The 16349-nt window shown below is 38.3% G+C and overlaps 1 protein-coding gene across 5 annotated transcripts in view; it reads right to left on the reverse strand.

The window, feature by feature from the left end:
* Nucleotides 1-229: 229 nt before the first annotated feature.
* The window catches only part of TTC39B (tetratricopeptide repeat domain 39B), a 78233-nt gene continuing 62113 nt past the window's right edge, over nucleotides 230-16349 (reverse strand). For 4 of the 5 annotated variants that reach the window (XM_077345106.1, XM_077345105.1, XM_077345108.1 and 1 more), the window contains 6 exons: nucleotides 14932-15023; nucleotides 14360-14480; nucleotides 12879-12990; nucleotides 11433-11550; nucleotides 10181-10297; nucleotides 230-7235 (listed from right to left, as the gene is read on the reverse strand). In XM_077345106.1, coding sequence (XP_077201221.1) covers nucleotides 7139-7235; nucleotides 10181-10297; nucleotides 11433-11550; nucleotides 12879-12990; nucleotides 14360-14480; nucleotides 14932-15023 — 657 coding nt within the window. In that variant the 3' untranslated portion in view covers nucleotides 230-7138. The remainder of the gene's footprint in view (nucleotides 7236-10180; nucleotides 10298-11432; nucleotides 11551-12878; nucleotides 12991-14359; nucleotides 14481-14931; nucleotides 15024-16349) is intronic. The other variant, XM_077345107.1, reaches the window with a different exon arrangement.

Genomic DNA, 16349 nt, shown 5'->3' on the forward strand with positions numbered 1-16349 from the left:
TTAAAAGATGACCGAGACCCCTAAATGTTGATCTTAACCAGAAGCACATAGCCAACAAATCCCAGCTGTAGTGGAGGGTCTTGAATATAAGAGACCATGTTATTTTTATGCCAGTATCACACAATCTTAATTTTATTAAGCAGGAAAACAGGCTACCTTTCAGTTGCCTAAACAACTGACTGAAAAGTGTTTTGAAAATAACTTTTTCACTATGATGCCCCAAAGAATTAGTGAATAAGAGAGTAACATCTAGTGGAGGGGTCCCCAACCTTTTTGAGCCTGTGGGCCACTTTGGAACTCTGACACGGAGTGATACACATCCCCACAAAATGGCTGCCATGGCTTACCTTCAGTCACAAAGTAAAGATCCTCATGCTACCATGGCAACTACTACCAAAGCAATGCTTTTAAAAGATCTGCACAGCCAAACAAGTCTCCAGTGCTGAATCAGAAGCTTTGCTTGGTAAAAAGCATCACCTAACCCTGTCCACTTTCCAAAAACACTTGGCAGGTACCAGGAAAGGTCCTAGTAGGCATTATGGCACCCACAGACACCACTTTGGGGACCCCTACTCTAGAGACCCGACTTGTACAAATTACATTTCTGTATTTTGATGAATAAGTGTTGAATATGAAGCATTATTTAAAAAAAAACATTTATCTTTATGTTCAGATGTACTTTATTATATGACAAAAACGCACAGAACTGTAGCTACAACAACTTTGGATGCATGTTTGTTAAAAATGCAAGTGACTGGAGACTAGATCAAATATTACATAGCAAGGCCATTAGTATTAGGTTACAGATGATAGATCAAATTGAACATATGTAAACCGAACTTTTTAAAAGTCATAAACATTCGACTAGTGTTTCACACTAAAGTAGTAGAAGGCTCAGTAGCATCTTATTATACTAAACTGAATCAATATAGCCTATGTTCCAGCTATTGGTACCATATAAGAAATGCTTACTGATTTGTCATTAACATCTGTAAATGTACCATTTTTTCATATAATCCAAATAAAAGTTGAACTAAACGGTAATTGTTTTTCCTGTGGGAAAAAAGGGCTATCTGGGGAAAATGTTCAAAACTTTATTGTACAAATGGGAAAGTGTCAAGCGAGTACCAGCTGTGGTTACTGTTTTTATAACATTATACTTCTTAAATCTGTAATGTGAAATTGTAACGAACTGCAGATAAAAATGCCCTGACAGTCTGTATACATTCTTTTCTACCAGCTTTGCTGCCAAACAGCAAAACTGAACCAGTGGATCCCCACTGGAAAGAAAGGCAGGTATAAATGAACTAAATAATAAAATGCTATTTTTTTTTCTGCAGCATGACTGACTCATAATGATGGTCAAGAAATTTAAGAATTAGAAACAAAGCAACTGTTTGTTACCTACAGAAATAAAAACTAAAAGCAGCCCCATTTCAAGCTTACAGGTTCCCTACCCCCCCAGTATTTCCTATGAGGCTAATTGTGAAGGTAAATTATTCTATGGCAATACGTTTACAAATACTGTACAAATTTTCTAAGACAGGAAAAATAAATAACACTGACAAGTGCAGTTCTCATTAAGGAGCAAAATTAGTAGCATCTGAGACTTCCCCACGTGTCCTAACATTTGTGCATATGCCCTTCTTTCTTTATGAGTCCTACAGGTCTTAAAAGAGGCACTGTATGCTCATATTCATAACTTTGTTTGCTATTTTTAAGAAAAAATAAACAGGTTAGTTAACATTGTCTGGTAACAGCCTGATATTAAAGTTTTACTGGGTTTTCTGGATTTTTCCAACTGGCAGTTAACACAGGGATGTTGGGGAAGGAGGGGAGATTACATTTTTAGACTCATAAAAAAATGACCGAATATCAGATAACAAGCTTCTGAGGCAAAGAACTCTCCTTTAGTAGAATTCCTAGCCTGAATGAAAATTAGAATAATCGTCTAGGAAACATGTTACAAAATGGTCCTAACTAGGACCATGCAAATGCTGTATTAGTAGCATGCTGCTGGAAGAGGCCACTTTCAGGACAAGAAAGCTAACATAGGCCCGGTATTGCTGCCATTGATTGTTTTCCATATATTGCTTAATGACTGCTATTTACAAAGAGGCAAACTCCAGAAACCACACCAACATACCCAAAGGAGGTTTTCCATTGCTTCAGCTTAAAAATGAGAGCCCAGGGAGTCCCATGAGCCATGCTTGGAGTTCATAAGCTCCCAAATAAAACAGGGACATGCTGTGTTCCACCTGGAGATAAATCTCCACGAGGAAACCACGTTTATTTCTTATGTAGGTAAATGTAGGTAAATGATTTAATTTTAGCCATAATCACCACTTAGAGAACATTTTATCCAACCTGCTTCTTTCTAAAAATATGACTCAAGAGAACTAATTAAAGCAAGATCTCAGGATCAACTGCTAAGATAGGACTGAGTATGGGAAAGTCATATAAATAGAATTGCCATACAAACTAGAGCAAATTATTTAGAGCTGACACTTGACATCAACAATGGGGGAAGACCTTTAATATAGCCATGGTATTAAAGGTTAAATTTACTCAAATAGTGGAAGCAGCATATAATGCCATGTAATTACCATAGCCGAGATTGCTGTTTTAGGAATAAGCAATCTGCACTTATCCAGAGGGACAGTTGACTTGTTAACTTTAAATATCTTGACACACCATACCGCAGTGATGTTGACATCCATTTTGAGGCTGAACAATGCTTACTATGTGGTGTGAGTGAAAACAAAATCTCAAAAGGAGAGCTGCTGTTAAGAGTTAGATCAAGTTCCTTTCCAGGTCAGGGCTAATATTTCTACTGATAAGCACATTAATATCAATTTGCCTTATACATATATAGGCTAATAAATGCTGAAAGGTCTTTTCATCCCAAAAAAAGTCTCCTGAAGAATTCCAAAGTCAGCTTTAATGGAAAATGAATGTACCACTCTACTCCATTATTCAGATCTAAATTATGTGTGCTAAGGAACACAAGGTAGAAGGCAGCCTTTTGTCAGTCAACTGTGACAACTGATCATATATCTAAGAGCCACAGCTACAGACCTGCCCAACCTATAAAGTGTTCTGCCTTAACATGACACTAGAGCATTTTTGCAACACAAATTTTATAGGCAGATTAATGCTACTGTTAAGTACTGGAAAAACATTAAGGGTTGTGGAAACCATTTTTTACATACGGAGGATATTAATTCATTATCTCCCACAGAACAATCCTACGTAGGTTTACATTCTATTGTTCAATGTGATTTATTCTCAAGTGTGCAAAGGATTACAGTCTAAATTATTGACATATTAACCAAAAACATTTAAATTCCAATCCTGTATCTGTTTAGCATATTTTCCATTGCTTTCACAAGTATAGCATATATGTGAAAAAGGGTATATATAGAACTTGTTGGGATTTTGTTTTAATTGAAAGGATTCCAATACAGAATTTCTTGCATTCAGCCAGCTATGCTTTTATTATTACTTACTGTTGTTTTCTTTTAAATGCACAACTAGAATACAATTTTTAAGATATTCTATATTTAGTAGCTACTTACACTAGTACTCTGTGCAGTTCTCAAGTATGCAATAACATAGCAAGATCACAGAAATCCTCATAGAAGGTAGTGATGATATCTCTGTCCAGATTTTGCTTAACTGCTGTAGTTGTATAAATATTGTGTCATATCGCTACAATTAGAATATGGTCTTCTAAGGTTACAATCCTATGTACACTTGAAATAAAATTCCAGTGAACCAAATAGAATTTACACATATACATACAAACACATATAGGATCAGGCTGTAAATATATTCAGGAAAAATAATAGCTTCAGGGTAGTAAGAGTACCACTGAACTAACTTTGCATTTTTTATTTATGCAATGGACTAATTTCTTCTTTAAACCTACATTCAGGCAAGTTATCTATGGGAACAGACCCAGAGAGTGAATCTCTTCCACATGTAATAGTGGTTTATCATTATTGCAATTAGTGAAACTGTTCACGATATTATTTTCTGCCCTTTATAAAGATGCAAGACAACTGACAACCATAACTATTAGAATTTATATATCAATTATTTTTAATAGGCTCATACACTCCTTTCTAAAGCACATCTCTCTTTAATATGTCTCTTAAAATGTAGAAACCATTAACAGATTTTAAAATACAATGTAGTGTATATATAAGCAATGTATCACAAAAGAACCAATATTTAAATATACAGTATAAGGATACAATTTCTATGACAGCTTTAACACAAAATGACAAACTAGTGGTGTTAAGACTGATTTAATCCTTATTGAGTCTGCATCCATATATTTAACATCCCATCTATTTAAAAATAAAATACCCAACAGCAGGTATTTAAATAATCCAGCAGTATTATCAAAGTTCTGCACATGGAACCCCATATTCAGAAATACACAAAAGGATTCTGTTTTACAATGATATTTTAAGAATATTGATGGATTGGGCATTTGAGAAACAATAAGATTAAAATACACTTCATTTTTACAGTCACAGCTGCTTACCTGCAAAGTATGCTGAACATTCTTTCGTCATAGTTTGAAAGCAAAAAGCTACTTATGCTGTAATTCATATGTTACACATACGTTGTATATGTGCTTTTCCTGGCATGAGTGTTAACCCACTATTTGGAAAACTGATATGCAAAATGATCGTGGATGTAGCAAAGACTTGCACCCTCAAAATTTTATTAAAGTGATATTAAAAATGTGTGTGTGTGAGAGAGAGAGAGCAAGAGAGCGAGATTGCGAGAGAGCTAGAATCTCAGTAAATTTGAGGCATCAAAAATTAAACTGCAAAGAAAGAACAGAACAGTAAAAAGTACAGGAGAATGATATCCAACAACAAGCAAATGATGCTGTGCAATGTAATTTCCAAAATTCCATCTTCACAAAGAAAATGCCATTTGTTAAGTTGAAAAAGAAACCCAGAGCAAGCTGTCTTGTCATTCCTAAAACTGCTGCTTCTGAAGAAAGACTGTGTGTTCAATACCTATCTACATGATTGTGTTTAAACACATTATATTTTAAAATGAACAGTCCTAAATTCTCATTTAGCAGCACATAATAACACAAGTATAAAGAGGGCCTGATGGCAAGGCAAAACTTTCACTTCAAACTATACTAACAGTATTGTTACCGCTTAAAAAATATGTAATCATACCACATTAAAAACTAATTGTACTTCTGACAACTTGCTAATCCTCTGATGGGCCCTCAAGGGGGAGGGCTCTCCCCCCAAGGAACACTCAGAAAGGCTAGCATACTATTGAGATCTGCTGAGCCCTCCCCCCCCCGATTGGCCATCACTGGGACAGCCCTCTCCCACTGATGGCCACTCAGAGGCTCTTCTCCATTCCCCCTCCTCCCACTTCACCTGAGCATGGAGAGTCAAGCAGGAGGTAAGTCACGCAGCTTGGGGTGAATTCCCCAGACATGCACCAACATGCTCCACTGTACTCTCCTGCCACTCCACCATTTCCTAGCAAGCCAAAGGCTGTGAAACCCCGTCCACCTGCACTCTTTCATGGCCACCCTGCCCATCTTGCTCTGCACAGCCAAAGGTAGCAGCAGGCTACAGCCTGGGTGCCAAAAGACTGCACTGCCTGTGCCGAGCCACAGTCACTGGAGGGCTCCTGCAGAGTGGGCTGACCTGGCCACTAAGCTTGTCTGCCCTGCTGTGTAAGAGTCCCCCCCACTTCACCCTCCATGCTCCTGCCTACTCTTTAATGTAGCAGCTGTGGCTTGCCGCCTATCCTGCCCTGCTGTGCACTGATGGCCACAAGAGAGGGTTCCTGTGCTCCTCCTCAGCATGCCCGCCCAACCCTCACCTTATGGCGACTTTCCCAAGATGTGCAGCAGCTGCCAGAGTTCCAGCTGGCCCACGCTGTTCTGTGCCCATTTTTAAAATGGGTTTTGCCACTAGTAAGATATAAACTCTGTAAACACAACTGATATATCTAGAACTTAAGAGACATTGCTTTTTAGCATTTTAATTATATTGGTAAATACCCAAACAGAAATTGTATACATACCATCAGAAAATAGCATCTGCCTGCAGGTTTCATAAAATAGAATACTTTATGTACATAGGATGCTAATATTTATTAATAGCTAATCAAGAAGAATGTTATCCTGTTTGGGTGTATTTCTTGCAGCTAGAACAGACCTAATATATTTTAATGGGTGCCAGTTTTCCTCAGAAAGACTAATCCTCAAGCTGGAATTTAAGGAATCAATCCTCATAAAATTATAGTACCAAAATCTAACAACCTTTGGTGGTAGGGATAAAGGGTACTCTCAAATGCCCTTAGGAGACAGGAAACATATTCTCTCACTGTACGGTTTATTCCCAGTAATATCAGAGAAATAAACACATACAGTAGGACAAGCAATTGAACTGCTACAATTATTAACAAGTGAAAAATGCCCTTTGAATGTATCATCAAGACAGCTTTAGAGAGTAACCTAAAAACCCTGTCTTTCTTTAAATATGTTCAGATTTATGTTTTCAAAATATTGCACTGAAATTCAAGCTAACATTCATGAAGTGACTTTAAGCCATTCATTCTTTTTGGCTATGATATGATGTCAAATCTTTGGTATGTAAATCTAAGCATCAATTGCCAAACATGACCAAGGCTACCAGCAGCCAACTTTTTTCTTTAAAATCAGGACTAACAAGTTCTAATAAAAATGTATTGCAGAAATTCAAGCCTTCACAAATGCTGAAACTATGAACAAGAATTGTTGCACAGTTTCAATGCATAAACAATATTAGTCTTCTTATAAAAAATAGTTTGAATTACTCTTTATTGCACCAGCAACATCTTTTAAAATACTTCCCTTTCAAGTTAAATGTTAAATTAATCCTTTTATAAACAAAATATAAGGTCTTCCTCTAAACACCAAGCAGAGATATGGAAGGGGCACCATAGAAAAAGAAGAGCGTAAAAGAATGACAAACATACAAATATCACAAATGATAAAAATATAAACTACTAGTTTTTTTTGTTACATCATTTACATGATTTTTTAAAATTTCCAAAGAACTTTTAGACACTTGTTATGCATCATCCTCAGATGACATCAAGGTGTTGGGGCAGGAGTCACTTTCAGACTATTAAGTGCTGCATGGATTCGGAAGTGTAATCTGGATTCCATGGAATAGTCTTTATAGTTATTCCTGTAAGACACAACATATTACTTGGACAGCCTCCAATTAGTCAGCTGGAATATCTTCTATATCATATTATTTTCCTTCATTACTCTTTTTTGGGCTTTTTCACACCCACCAATAAAAGTACAAGACATACTATGCTAGCAAACGAAGCTTCCATTTTGCAAATTGCATTTCTGGCGGCTGCTTGAAATGTTTCTTCCCACAAACTGAAGCTTGACTAGGCCAAAGGATTTTCACAGCACCAAAACCTAACTCACAGGCAGCTAGACCAGCCTTTCTCAACCAGGGTTTTATGATACCCTGGGGTTTGTTGGTGGCCCTGGAAGGATTTCCTAAATGGGAGAGAGTTAACGAATTTTTAATATATTTTAAAGCATTTATTGTGATATGATCATATATGGTCATGTTGACTACCCCTCCCCAAATGGTCAATAACAGGCCTGGAGGGGGCGAAGGAGAGCCTCGGTGGGGGGGGGGCAGGGACACAGTTATGTTTCCCAACCATATTCTGCATGATTGTGTCACTTCTGGGGTTTCTTGAAGCCTGAAGAATGTTTCAGGGGTTTCCAAAGTTTCAGGGGGTTCCAAAAAAGTTGAGAAAGGCTGAGCTAGACTCTGCACTAGAATATCCTTATTCATTGTTGTTCCTCTATATATTTCTGAAACAGTATAGGGGGTGGGACGTGTCCGGCTGTCCAAGTTGGAATAGGGCCAATCAGGGTGCAGCTAGCTCTCTAATATCGAGATGTTAGAGATCATTGAGATCTCTAAAATCGAGATCATTGTTAGATCATTGTTAGATCTATTGTCTTCTGAATATTATTCTCCCCACCAGGCTGAACTTGGGGGGAACTAAGATCAGAATTGTGACCACCGCCGCGTATATATTATATGTAACTTTTGTTGATGTTAATTGGGGTTTTTATGGGGATTTTATTGTGTTTTAACTATTTATGTTGTAAACCGCCCTGAGATCTATTTGGAGAAGGACGGTATAAAAATTAAATAACAACAACAACAACAACAACAACAACAATAATAGCTTTGTAGTGATTGGCCCTGCCATTGAGGCTCTCGTCTGCCAGTCCTGGACTCTAGCCTCTTTGCTCTCAGACACCTCAGTGCCTGGAGCCAGCAGCAGGTGAGAGGACCCTGGGCAAAGGGTCGTGGTGGAGGGCTTGCTAACGAGGGCCTTTTGGCCTGCTAGGCTGGGCCTGCTGACGAGGACCTCCCGGCCTGCTGACTGCCTGCTAAGGAGCTCTGTCTTGGGCCTGCTAATGAGCTGCACCGCCCCCGCCCACCCCACTTGATTTGACTGTGAGCTGTGGCCCAAAGCCACCTTAAGCTGCCTGACCAGGGGCCAGGGGAGGGGACCCTTTCAGGGCCCGTTCTTAGGAATGGGCTTTGAAGCTAGTTTGTCTCTATTATGAGGAAGCCCTCATAGCTAAGTTCTCACTTTCTGGAAAAAAATGACTTATTTTAGTATTTGACATGTTGTAGTCATCAACAGGCTTTGAACTATGTGTGTATCGAATTTCAGTGTACTGGGTATCCTAGAAGTATTTTAATCATTACAAGATACACTTGTTCTTACAAATGTCACTAAAATTTCTAATGTTATCAGAGTGGGTGTCTTGTATAGCAAAAGCCAGCTTTCTAGCTAGGGTGAGAATTGTTTAATCATTTGGGGGTCATCAAATCCATTGGTTTGAGATACACACACAAATACCAACATATAGCTAAGAAATATTTTTATTTATTTATTTTATTTATTTTTAGACCGCCAATCTCAGCATCAGGGTTTAAGCGGCACAGAGCTTTTATTCCAATCCGAGGTCGATTCAGTCCCTGCCATCTCCACTGAATGCGATTTCCATTTTGATTTTGTCAGATTTAAATTTTCCCTCTGCAACAAGCATGATTGATCCGAAGTGACCCTACCTTTATCCTGTGATATCTTAGAGTGCTTTTAACCCTTAATATTTTAAGAATCGGATTGAAAAGCCATGAGGAATTCCAGCTGCTTTGCATTTTGATGGAGACTCCAAGGTAGAGAAGCCCTGATTGGCTAGGGCTGACTCCTGTGATAGATTAGCCCTGATTGGCCAAGGCTGCCAAGCTTTCCTTAAAGAGGAAGCCCTAATTTTCTCCCCTCCTCTGCGGTATCCTATCATCTCTCCCCACCCCCCGCCCCCATTCAAGAAAAGAAAGAGGCTCCTGTTGCGCTTGGCTCCCCCCTCCCCTTCTGAGCTTCCCTAAGCACTTGCAGACCACTTTTCTGTTTCAATGGGGAGGGAGGGAGAAGAGGAAGATGCGAGTTCAAATTGATCTGGATTCAGCAGGATCCACAATGGAATAAAGAAAGTAAGTGCAGATTCAGCCCAGCTGTCTTGTGGCCATTTAACCTTAGCTACTACAAGCTACATTTTGAGGAAGAATATTGATGACATATTTAGATTTTTCCAGTAACTGGAGTTACAGTTTGTGGAAAAGAAACAAATGGCAGGAACCACAGCCAGACATCAAGACAAATTAAGGTTTTATTGGAGAGACCTTTAACTGTGTTTTCCACACAGAGGAAGAAGGGAAGGGACATTCATGAGATCTGAATACAGCCAGATTCCTATACCTATTAGAAGATCACTCCTTCTTACTCTCAGGCATATATTTTTTAAATGAAGGATCTAGCAAGGGAGGAGAAAACAGCTCTGATAACTGTTTTCCTGAAACTTTGTGAAAACATTCCCTTCAGTCCAGCAATCTGGTGCAGTAAGGTACATGCACTTTCCTTACAACAGCTTCCCTGTTCACTGTGAACAAACTTTAAGAATCTAAGTTTTGCTAATAGTTCATTTACACTGATAATGACAAGCTGTCAAATATGCTACAACAAGTAAACCTGGCCTTTTATATTTCAATCCATGACATAAAAGGTAACCACCACTTACTTTGCAGCTTCTATAAAACGTATTGCCTTTTCTCTTTCATCCTGTTCTTTGTACAGAAGGCCCAATTCATACATCGTGTATGGTACTAGATAATTATCGTATTTCAGTTGCTTCTCACTAATAGATCAAAGGAAAATTATATAACTTTTCAAGAAAATTCAACATGAAACAGTTATTAGGTTGAAACTCTACATAAATTAAAAGATAAAAACAAAAAAAACATCTAATATATTTATAGTCATCCAGCTCCACATCCAAGTTGATATACAGCCATCATAAGGTAATAAACAAACAGACAAGCAGAGCTTGAAGAAATACAGCACAGGTCTCTCTCCTGGTTTTTCCTTCACTGATTTCCTCCAGTAGCATTAACCCATACAGAAAATGGAAACTAGAATCATAGAATAACAGAGTTGGAAGGGATCTCATGGGTCATCTAGTCTAACTGCCCATAGAATGCAGGCCACTCACAACCCTATTTGTGTAGCCTGTCACCCCCTGTAGCCTGTCACCCCATTGCACCTTCACAGAATCAGCTTCTCTGTCAGATAGTTATCCAGCATCTGTTTAAAAATTTCCAAAAATGGAAAACGCACTGCCACCCAAGGAAGCCTGTTCCACAGAGAAACTGCTCTAACTGTTAGGAACTTCTTCCAGATGTTTATATGGAAATTCTTTTGAATTAATTAAATCCCATTGGTTCTGGTTTGTCCCTATGGGGTGAGAGAACAACTCTGCTCCATCCTCTATATGGCAGTCTTTTAATTACTTGAAGATGGTTAACAGATCCCCTCTCAGTCATCTCCTCTTTAGGCTAAACAGACCAAGCTCCCCCAACCTTTCCTCATATGTCTTGATCTCTGAACCTGTCACTATCTTTGTCACCCTCCTCTGGACATGCTCCAGTTTGTCCACATCACTGTCATTATTTGTTTCTGCCTCTTTAAAAACTCTTTAAGATTCTGCACAAACTAGTTTAGATTTAGGAGTAAAAGCTAGATGAAGGGAAAGCTAGATGACAGAAAGCCAGTTGTGGTGGGGTGATCCTGTTTCATGATATCATAGAATATCATTATGTACCCTAAAATTCAGGATTTGTTTTAGAAAATGTATACCCTCCCTTTGGGTATTCTCAACATTTTAAAATGGATTAGAATACTTCTTATGTATCTCTTCATCTCATAATGAAACCAAGGCTGTGCAAACATACTGTTCCCATAACCACCAGAAACCTCTCTCTTACTGCTTCTACCTCTGAATAACTTGATTGAAACAGAGTTCTGCTTGCAGGAGTCTTCCCAAATGTTTCAAACACAGGCCTTTCAACAGCTGCAACAGGCAGATGTCATCCATGTAGTATTCATTGTGATCTTAAAATAAAGCAGAATGTTTCAAATTACAAGCATAATAATTATGGCTATGACAAAATTAATCATAAACATCAAAAAAGGCCATAACAAAATTATGAAGCACATTTCAGTTGTAACTGATAAAACAAGACACATTTCCACCTAAGATTATTTCCACCTAACAAGGAGGAACCATGATACCCCCCCCCCCCGACACACACACACACTGCAGACTACTAAGACTTCTTGCGGGTTACTGGGATACCCAGGAACAGCACAGGTGCAAAGCAGGAGTCTTCAATGGGAGGAAGGGATTGATGGGGAAACAGTTCCTCTTTTTAATCAAAGTGCCCTTAGAAATGCATGGCTCAATATAGGACAAGCTCTCTCTTTCATGTAGATCCAGGATGCATAATATGCCACCCTACCAATAACTTTCCTGGCACCCTATCAATAACTTTCCCACCAATTGTTTTTAGAAAATGGGGAGCAAATGGGGCTTTTGTCCAGCAGGCTTTTGACTAGCCACTGGAGCATTGATTAGTTGTACAGATTTTTTTTAAAATAGGATATTCATTTTTAAAGGCATCCTGTTATGCAAAGCTTCTGCCTGAAATATCTAAGAGTTATTACCAGAGTCATGCATAACCTCACTCACTGATGTGTTGTAGTTGGCTTCATCTCCTTTTGTTCTTGGCTTCCCCTTCTGCAGAGGCCATTTTGTGAGCATACCTACCACCCTCTGTACCCAACCAACACCTTTTGTGGTACCCACCAAGCAGTTTTGGTAAATGGATGAAGCTAGATGGCACTTTCACACAGAAGGGGTTTTGATTGACTGTGGAGTTTTAAAAGCACCCTGTGAATATAAGCTTTGATCTGAAACATTACAGTTACTATTAGTGTTATTTATAACCTCGATCTCTGGCATTTCGTAGTGGGCTTCATCTTCTGCAGCAGCCATTTTGTGATTGACTTACTGTTGTAACCATTTTGTGATTGTGCCTACTGTCCTCTGTAAGAATTCCAAAAGTGCCTGCAAGCTCAAAACAGTTTGGGTCCCTAAATTACAGAAACAATGGCTGACTCAATATCAAACAATAAGCCTAAATCAGACTTAAGTAGAACTATCTGCTTAGCCATCACACCCTCATGTATTTTCCCCAGAAATTTAATATTGGTAAAGCCAATACTCAGAATTTCAAGACGGGTTGCATTCTGATCACTGCAAGCCACAAAATCATGATGAAAGCCAATACAGAATGAACAATCCAATGACTATTTAGATAAATCCTTCACAGGATAAATGCAGGCGCTAGAATATAATTCATTCTGAAATTAATACTTACTAGGTTCATTTTTTAAAGCCGTTTCTTCTTTTTCAATTGTTACCAGTAAATTTTCAGTGAGATCAGTTCTCTTTCCAACAATTGAAAATCCATTCCAGACATACATCATTTCCTGATAAAACAAGAAATAACCTATAATATTCCTTCACAATTAGCTAAAAACCTTCCTGCTGAGGCATCTGTATGCTGAGGTGAATCTGGCCTAAGCAAATCTGAGATTGTTTTGGTCTTTTCTATCAGACTGCTCGTAAAAGGTTGCAGTAAGACGTACTGAACAATCTCCTGGGAAGCTAACACAAATGGTGCTATAAGAGTCTGTGTTATCTCTCAGTTTATTTAATACCCATGTAAGACCCCTTAATGAGCCTGCCTGGAGTTTGGGAATATGCTAATGACATAATAAGCCAACTGCTGCTGTCTCTGCCCAGGGCCAGTGTCTAAAATGGGAGTTAACTTCCAAGTACACATGACTAGGGTTATTCGCAAAAGCTTCTGTTCCTCTATTCATACATTTAAGTCTACTCTCCCCTTGACCTATTGCTCAAGCAGCCCAATTAGCCAAGTCTGATATGAGCTAATTAGGGCTTTGGAGCTAAGCAGTATTAGCAATACTTGGTTGGGAGACCTCTAAGGAAGACTGGGGTTGCTATGCAGAGTAAGCCAGGGCAAACCACATCTGCCCATCAAATGCCTAGAAAGCTCTATAAAAGGAGTAACAAGGAGTCAGTTGTGACTTGACAGCATATTACAACAATCAGGTTGTAGGCAAAGACATTTTTCACAGCATCCAATAGCTCTTATTCGTTATTTGAAACTGAAACTGGCCTTCAGATACCCTCTGCTTTTGTAATAGAACTCAACGAAACATCACATTGTTTCATTAGGTGTCCAGAGATAGCATAAAGCTTGGGCTTAGTCCGCTTGCCAACTAATGTTATCATCCCTACGGTCGCAGGAGGAGGCATGCCAAGAATAGCCTTATCTAGGAGGCCCCCTGAAGAGATAGTATACCTAGGAGCATCCACAGATAAGCTCTGGCCCCTGCATAAGCTGCCCAATAGTTGGAGGGAAAAGCTATCAGTGTCATCTGCCAGCATTGGGCTAACAGCAGAGGCACTGAGCCACAGCATGGCCCAGACTCTGCCACAGTACAGAAGCTGCTCAGCAATGAAGGCAGCTCTGCCCCTCAAACATTCAGGCCAAACCATGTAGTGCTGGAGGCAAAGGAACATCATGACAAGCTCAATATGATAAAGGATTAATCCTGTACTGAATCTACCCAGAACACAAGTGTCAAATAAGTACCTGTAGTTCTCAAATCAAGGGGGAATTCATGTTTTTGTACACGAGACAACAGGACTGCATGTACCAGGAAGGTACAGGAAGCTCAAAAGCCTTCTATTTTCATTCATTATTAAAGATATCTATAACCTTATTTTAGTTAATCAAAATGAACAGTTGTAAATATACTGTAAAAATACCAGAGCCGGTACTACTAGCTTCACAGGTTGAGACCCTGCATAACGTCGTGCTTTCCTCACAGCAAACTTCTCTGTTGGGATAGATTTTCCTGCAATTCTTTGTTTTAGGCCTTCTACTTGTCTGCAAGAGGAAAAACAAGGTTTTTTAAAGTTACAGAATTGGAACCTCAACATTTTCATATCTAGAGTTAGCTTTGCTTATATCTTTAACCTAGCTTCATGAATACTCTACAATGAATACGTTTTATATATCTACACACAAACTCTGAATATTTATTTAGAGTTATTTTATTTCATTTTTATCTTGCCTTCCTCCAAGGAGTTCAGGGTAACATATATGGTTTCAGCTCTCTCCTCCATTTTATTTTATTGATTTTAAAGGAAGAAATTGGGAGACTTGGATTATGGGCTTGCCATTAAAAGACAGGATATGTTTTCTCCAGGCTGTTGGCAATCCTACTGTGCAATTCATTACAATTAAACAAAGGGCAATGAAATTGTTACATCCATCAAAAGATAATTACATCTGTAGCTGCTGTATGACCAGCTGGAATCATAACATAAAATATTACCTGAACAAAGCTACAATGCTTTCTCCTGTTGTTTTCACATCATCATCTGGAAGCATACACAAAATGGCAGCTTTTTGGAACACATAAATTGCCTATGTAAAACAAAATAAAATATTCAAACCATTTGTTATAGCATGTTCTGAAATAAACAGGCATCTAGCAGCCCTTCAGAAAGTACCAAGATGTTATTTCATCATAAAATTGTATAGACTAAAACCCACTTTACCAAGCTGCAATGCAATGCACTACACAAATGTTTATATATGGAATATAATAGAAGTAACAACTGAAAAGCAGGTTTGGGAAGTCTCTCGGATGAAATGTAATTATATTCAACAGAAATGCCAATCAAAAAAGTCCAGAAAATCTTACAACAGCAATAATTGGCTATTTCCATAATTTTGCCAAATTAGTTTTACTAAGAGGATATGGATAGGAAAAACCAAGATATCAACTAATCAAAGCAGTATATATTGATACTATTGTAACAGCAACAGCCCCAATCACAAAAAACATACATATGCAACATAAAGTATAAAATGGACAGAGGAGGGTGGTGACAGTTGTAGGACTGGGGATGACATCTTATCTTGCCTGTTGACTACTTTACTTTCTTTTCAGGCCAGATCAAAGTAATATTTTTACCCAATCTTATCAGCTTCTTAATAGTTGGCTTCTGTTTTACTAATAGTATGTCATAAGTGTGTGTGGGATCTTAATCAAAGTTTTATAACTACTAATTATTAACATATTTCCTAGCTCTCAGCTACCACTGGCTGGCTCAGAATGCTGTTCTCACTGGCTCCCCCATTGGTAATTTTTACAGTTCTGTCACAGATGAACAGAGATTTCTGTTCAAACTCATCATTACAAAATTATGTGGAGAACTCATGTCAATATTTTGATGAATTTATACTTTTTAAAGCATTTTCTTCATTTGACAGGTAATGTTTAAAAATGATATCCCGCATCACCAAGTAAATCTTCGATATATCAGTTTGTATTTATTTAGTAAATTTAATTCCAATTAAGAAGAAAACCAGCTTGTCACTGTTATCTCATAACTGCCAGCCAAAAACACATGCAGGGATTTTTATACTCAAAACAGTAAATTATTCCTGCTAGGAACCCCTATGCAGCAGGGAAGGTGGGAAAGTGATAAGCATTCCTTGGGGTGGAGTCAGTTCTAGGAAACCACCATTCCCTTTATGCCAACTGATTCAGATGCAGTTTTAATACCCCCTACATCTATTGTCACATAATCTTCTGAAGCTCAGTTGATTGAACCCATGAGCATTATCTTAGTGATATTTGACCTGAGCATTATCTAGTGATATTTGGATCAAATTTAGAGCAGAAAGGAGTCCTAAAAGGTACTGAAGCACTTAAATTTCAATACAAAAATGTAATTACTAGCG

This window comes from Paroedura picta, chromosome 7 (assembly GCF_049243985.1).
Source record: "Paroedura picta isolate Pp20150507F chromosome 7, Ppicta_v3.0, whole genome shotgun sequence".
Classification (NCBI taxonomy): Eukaryota; Metazoa; Chordata; class Lepidosauria; order Squamata; family Gekkonidae; genus Paroedura; species Paroedura picta.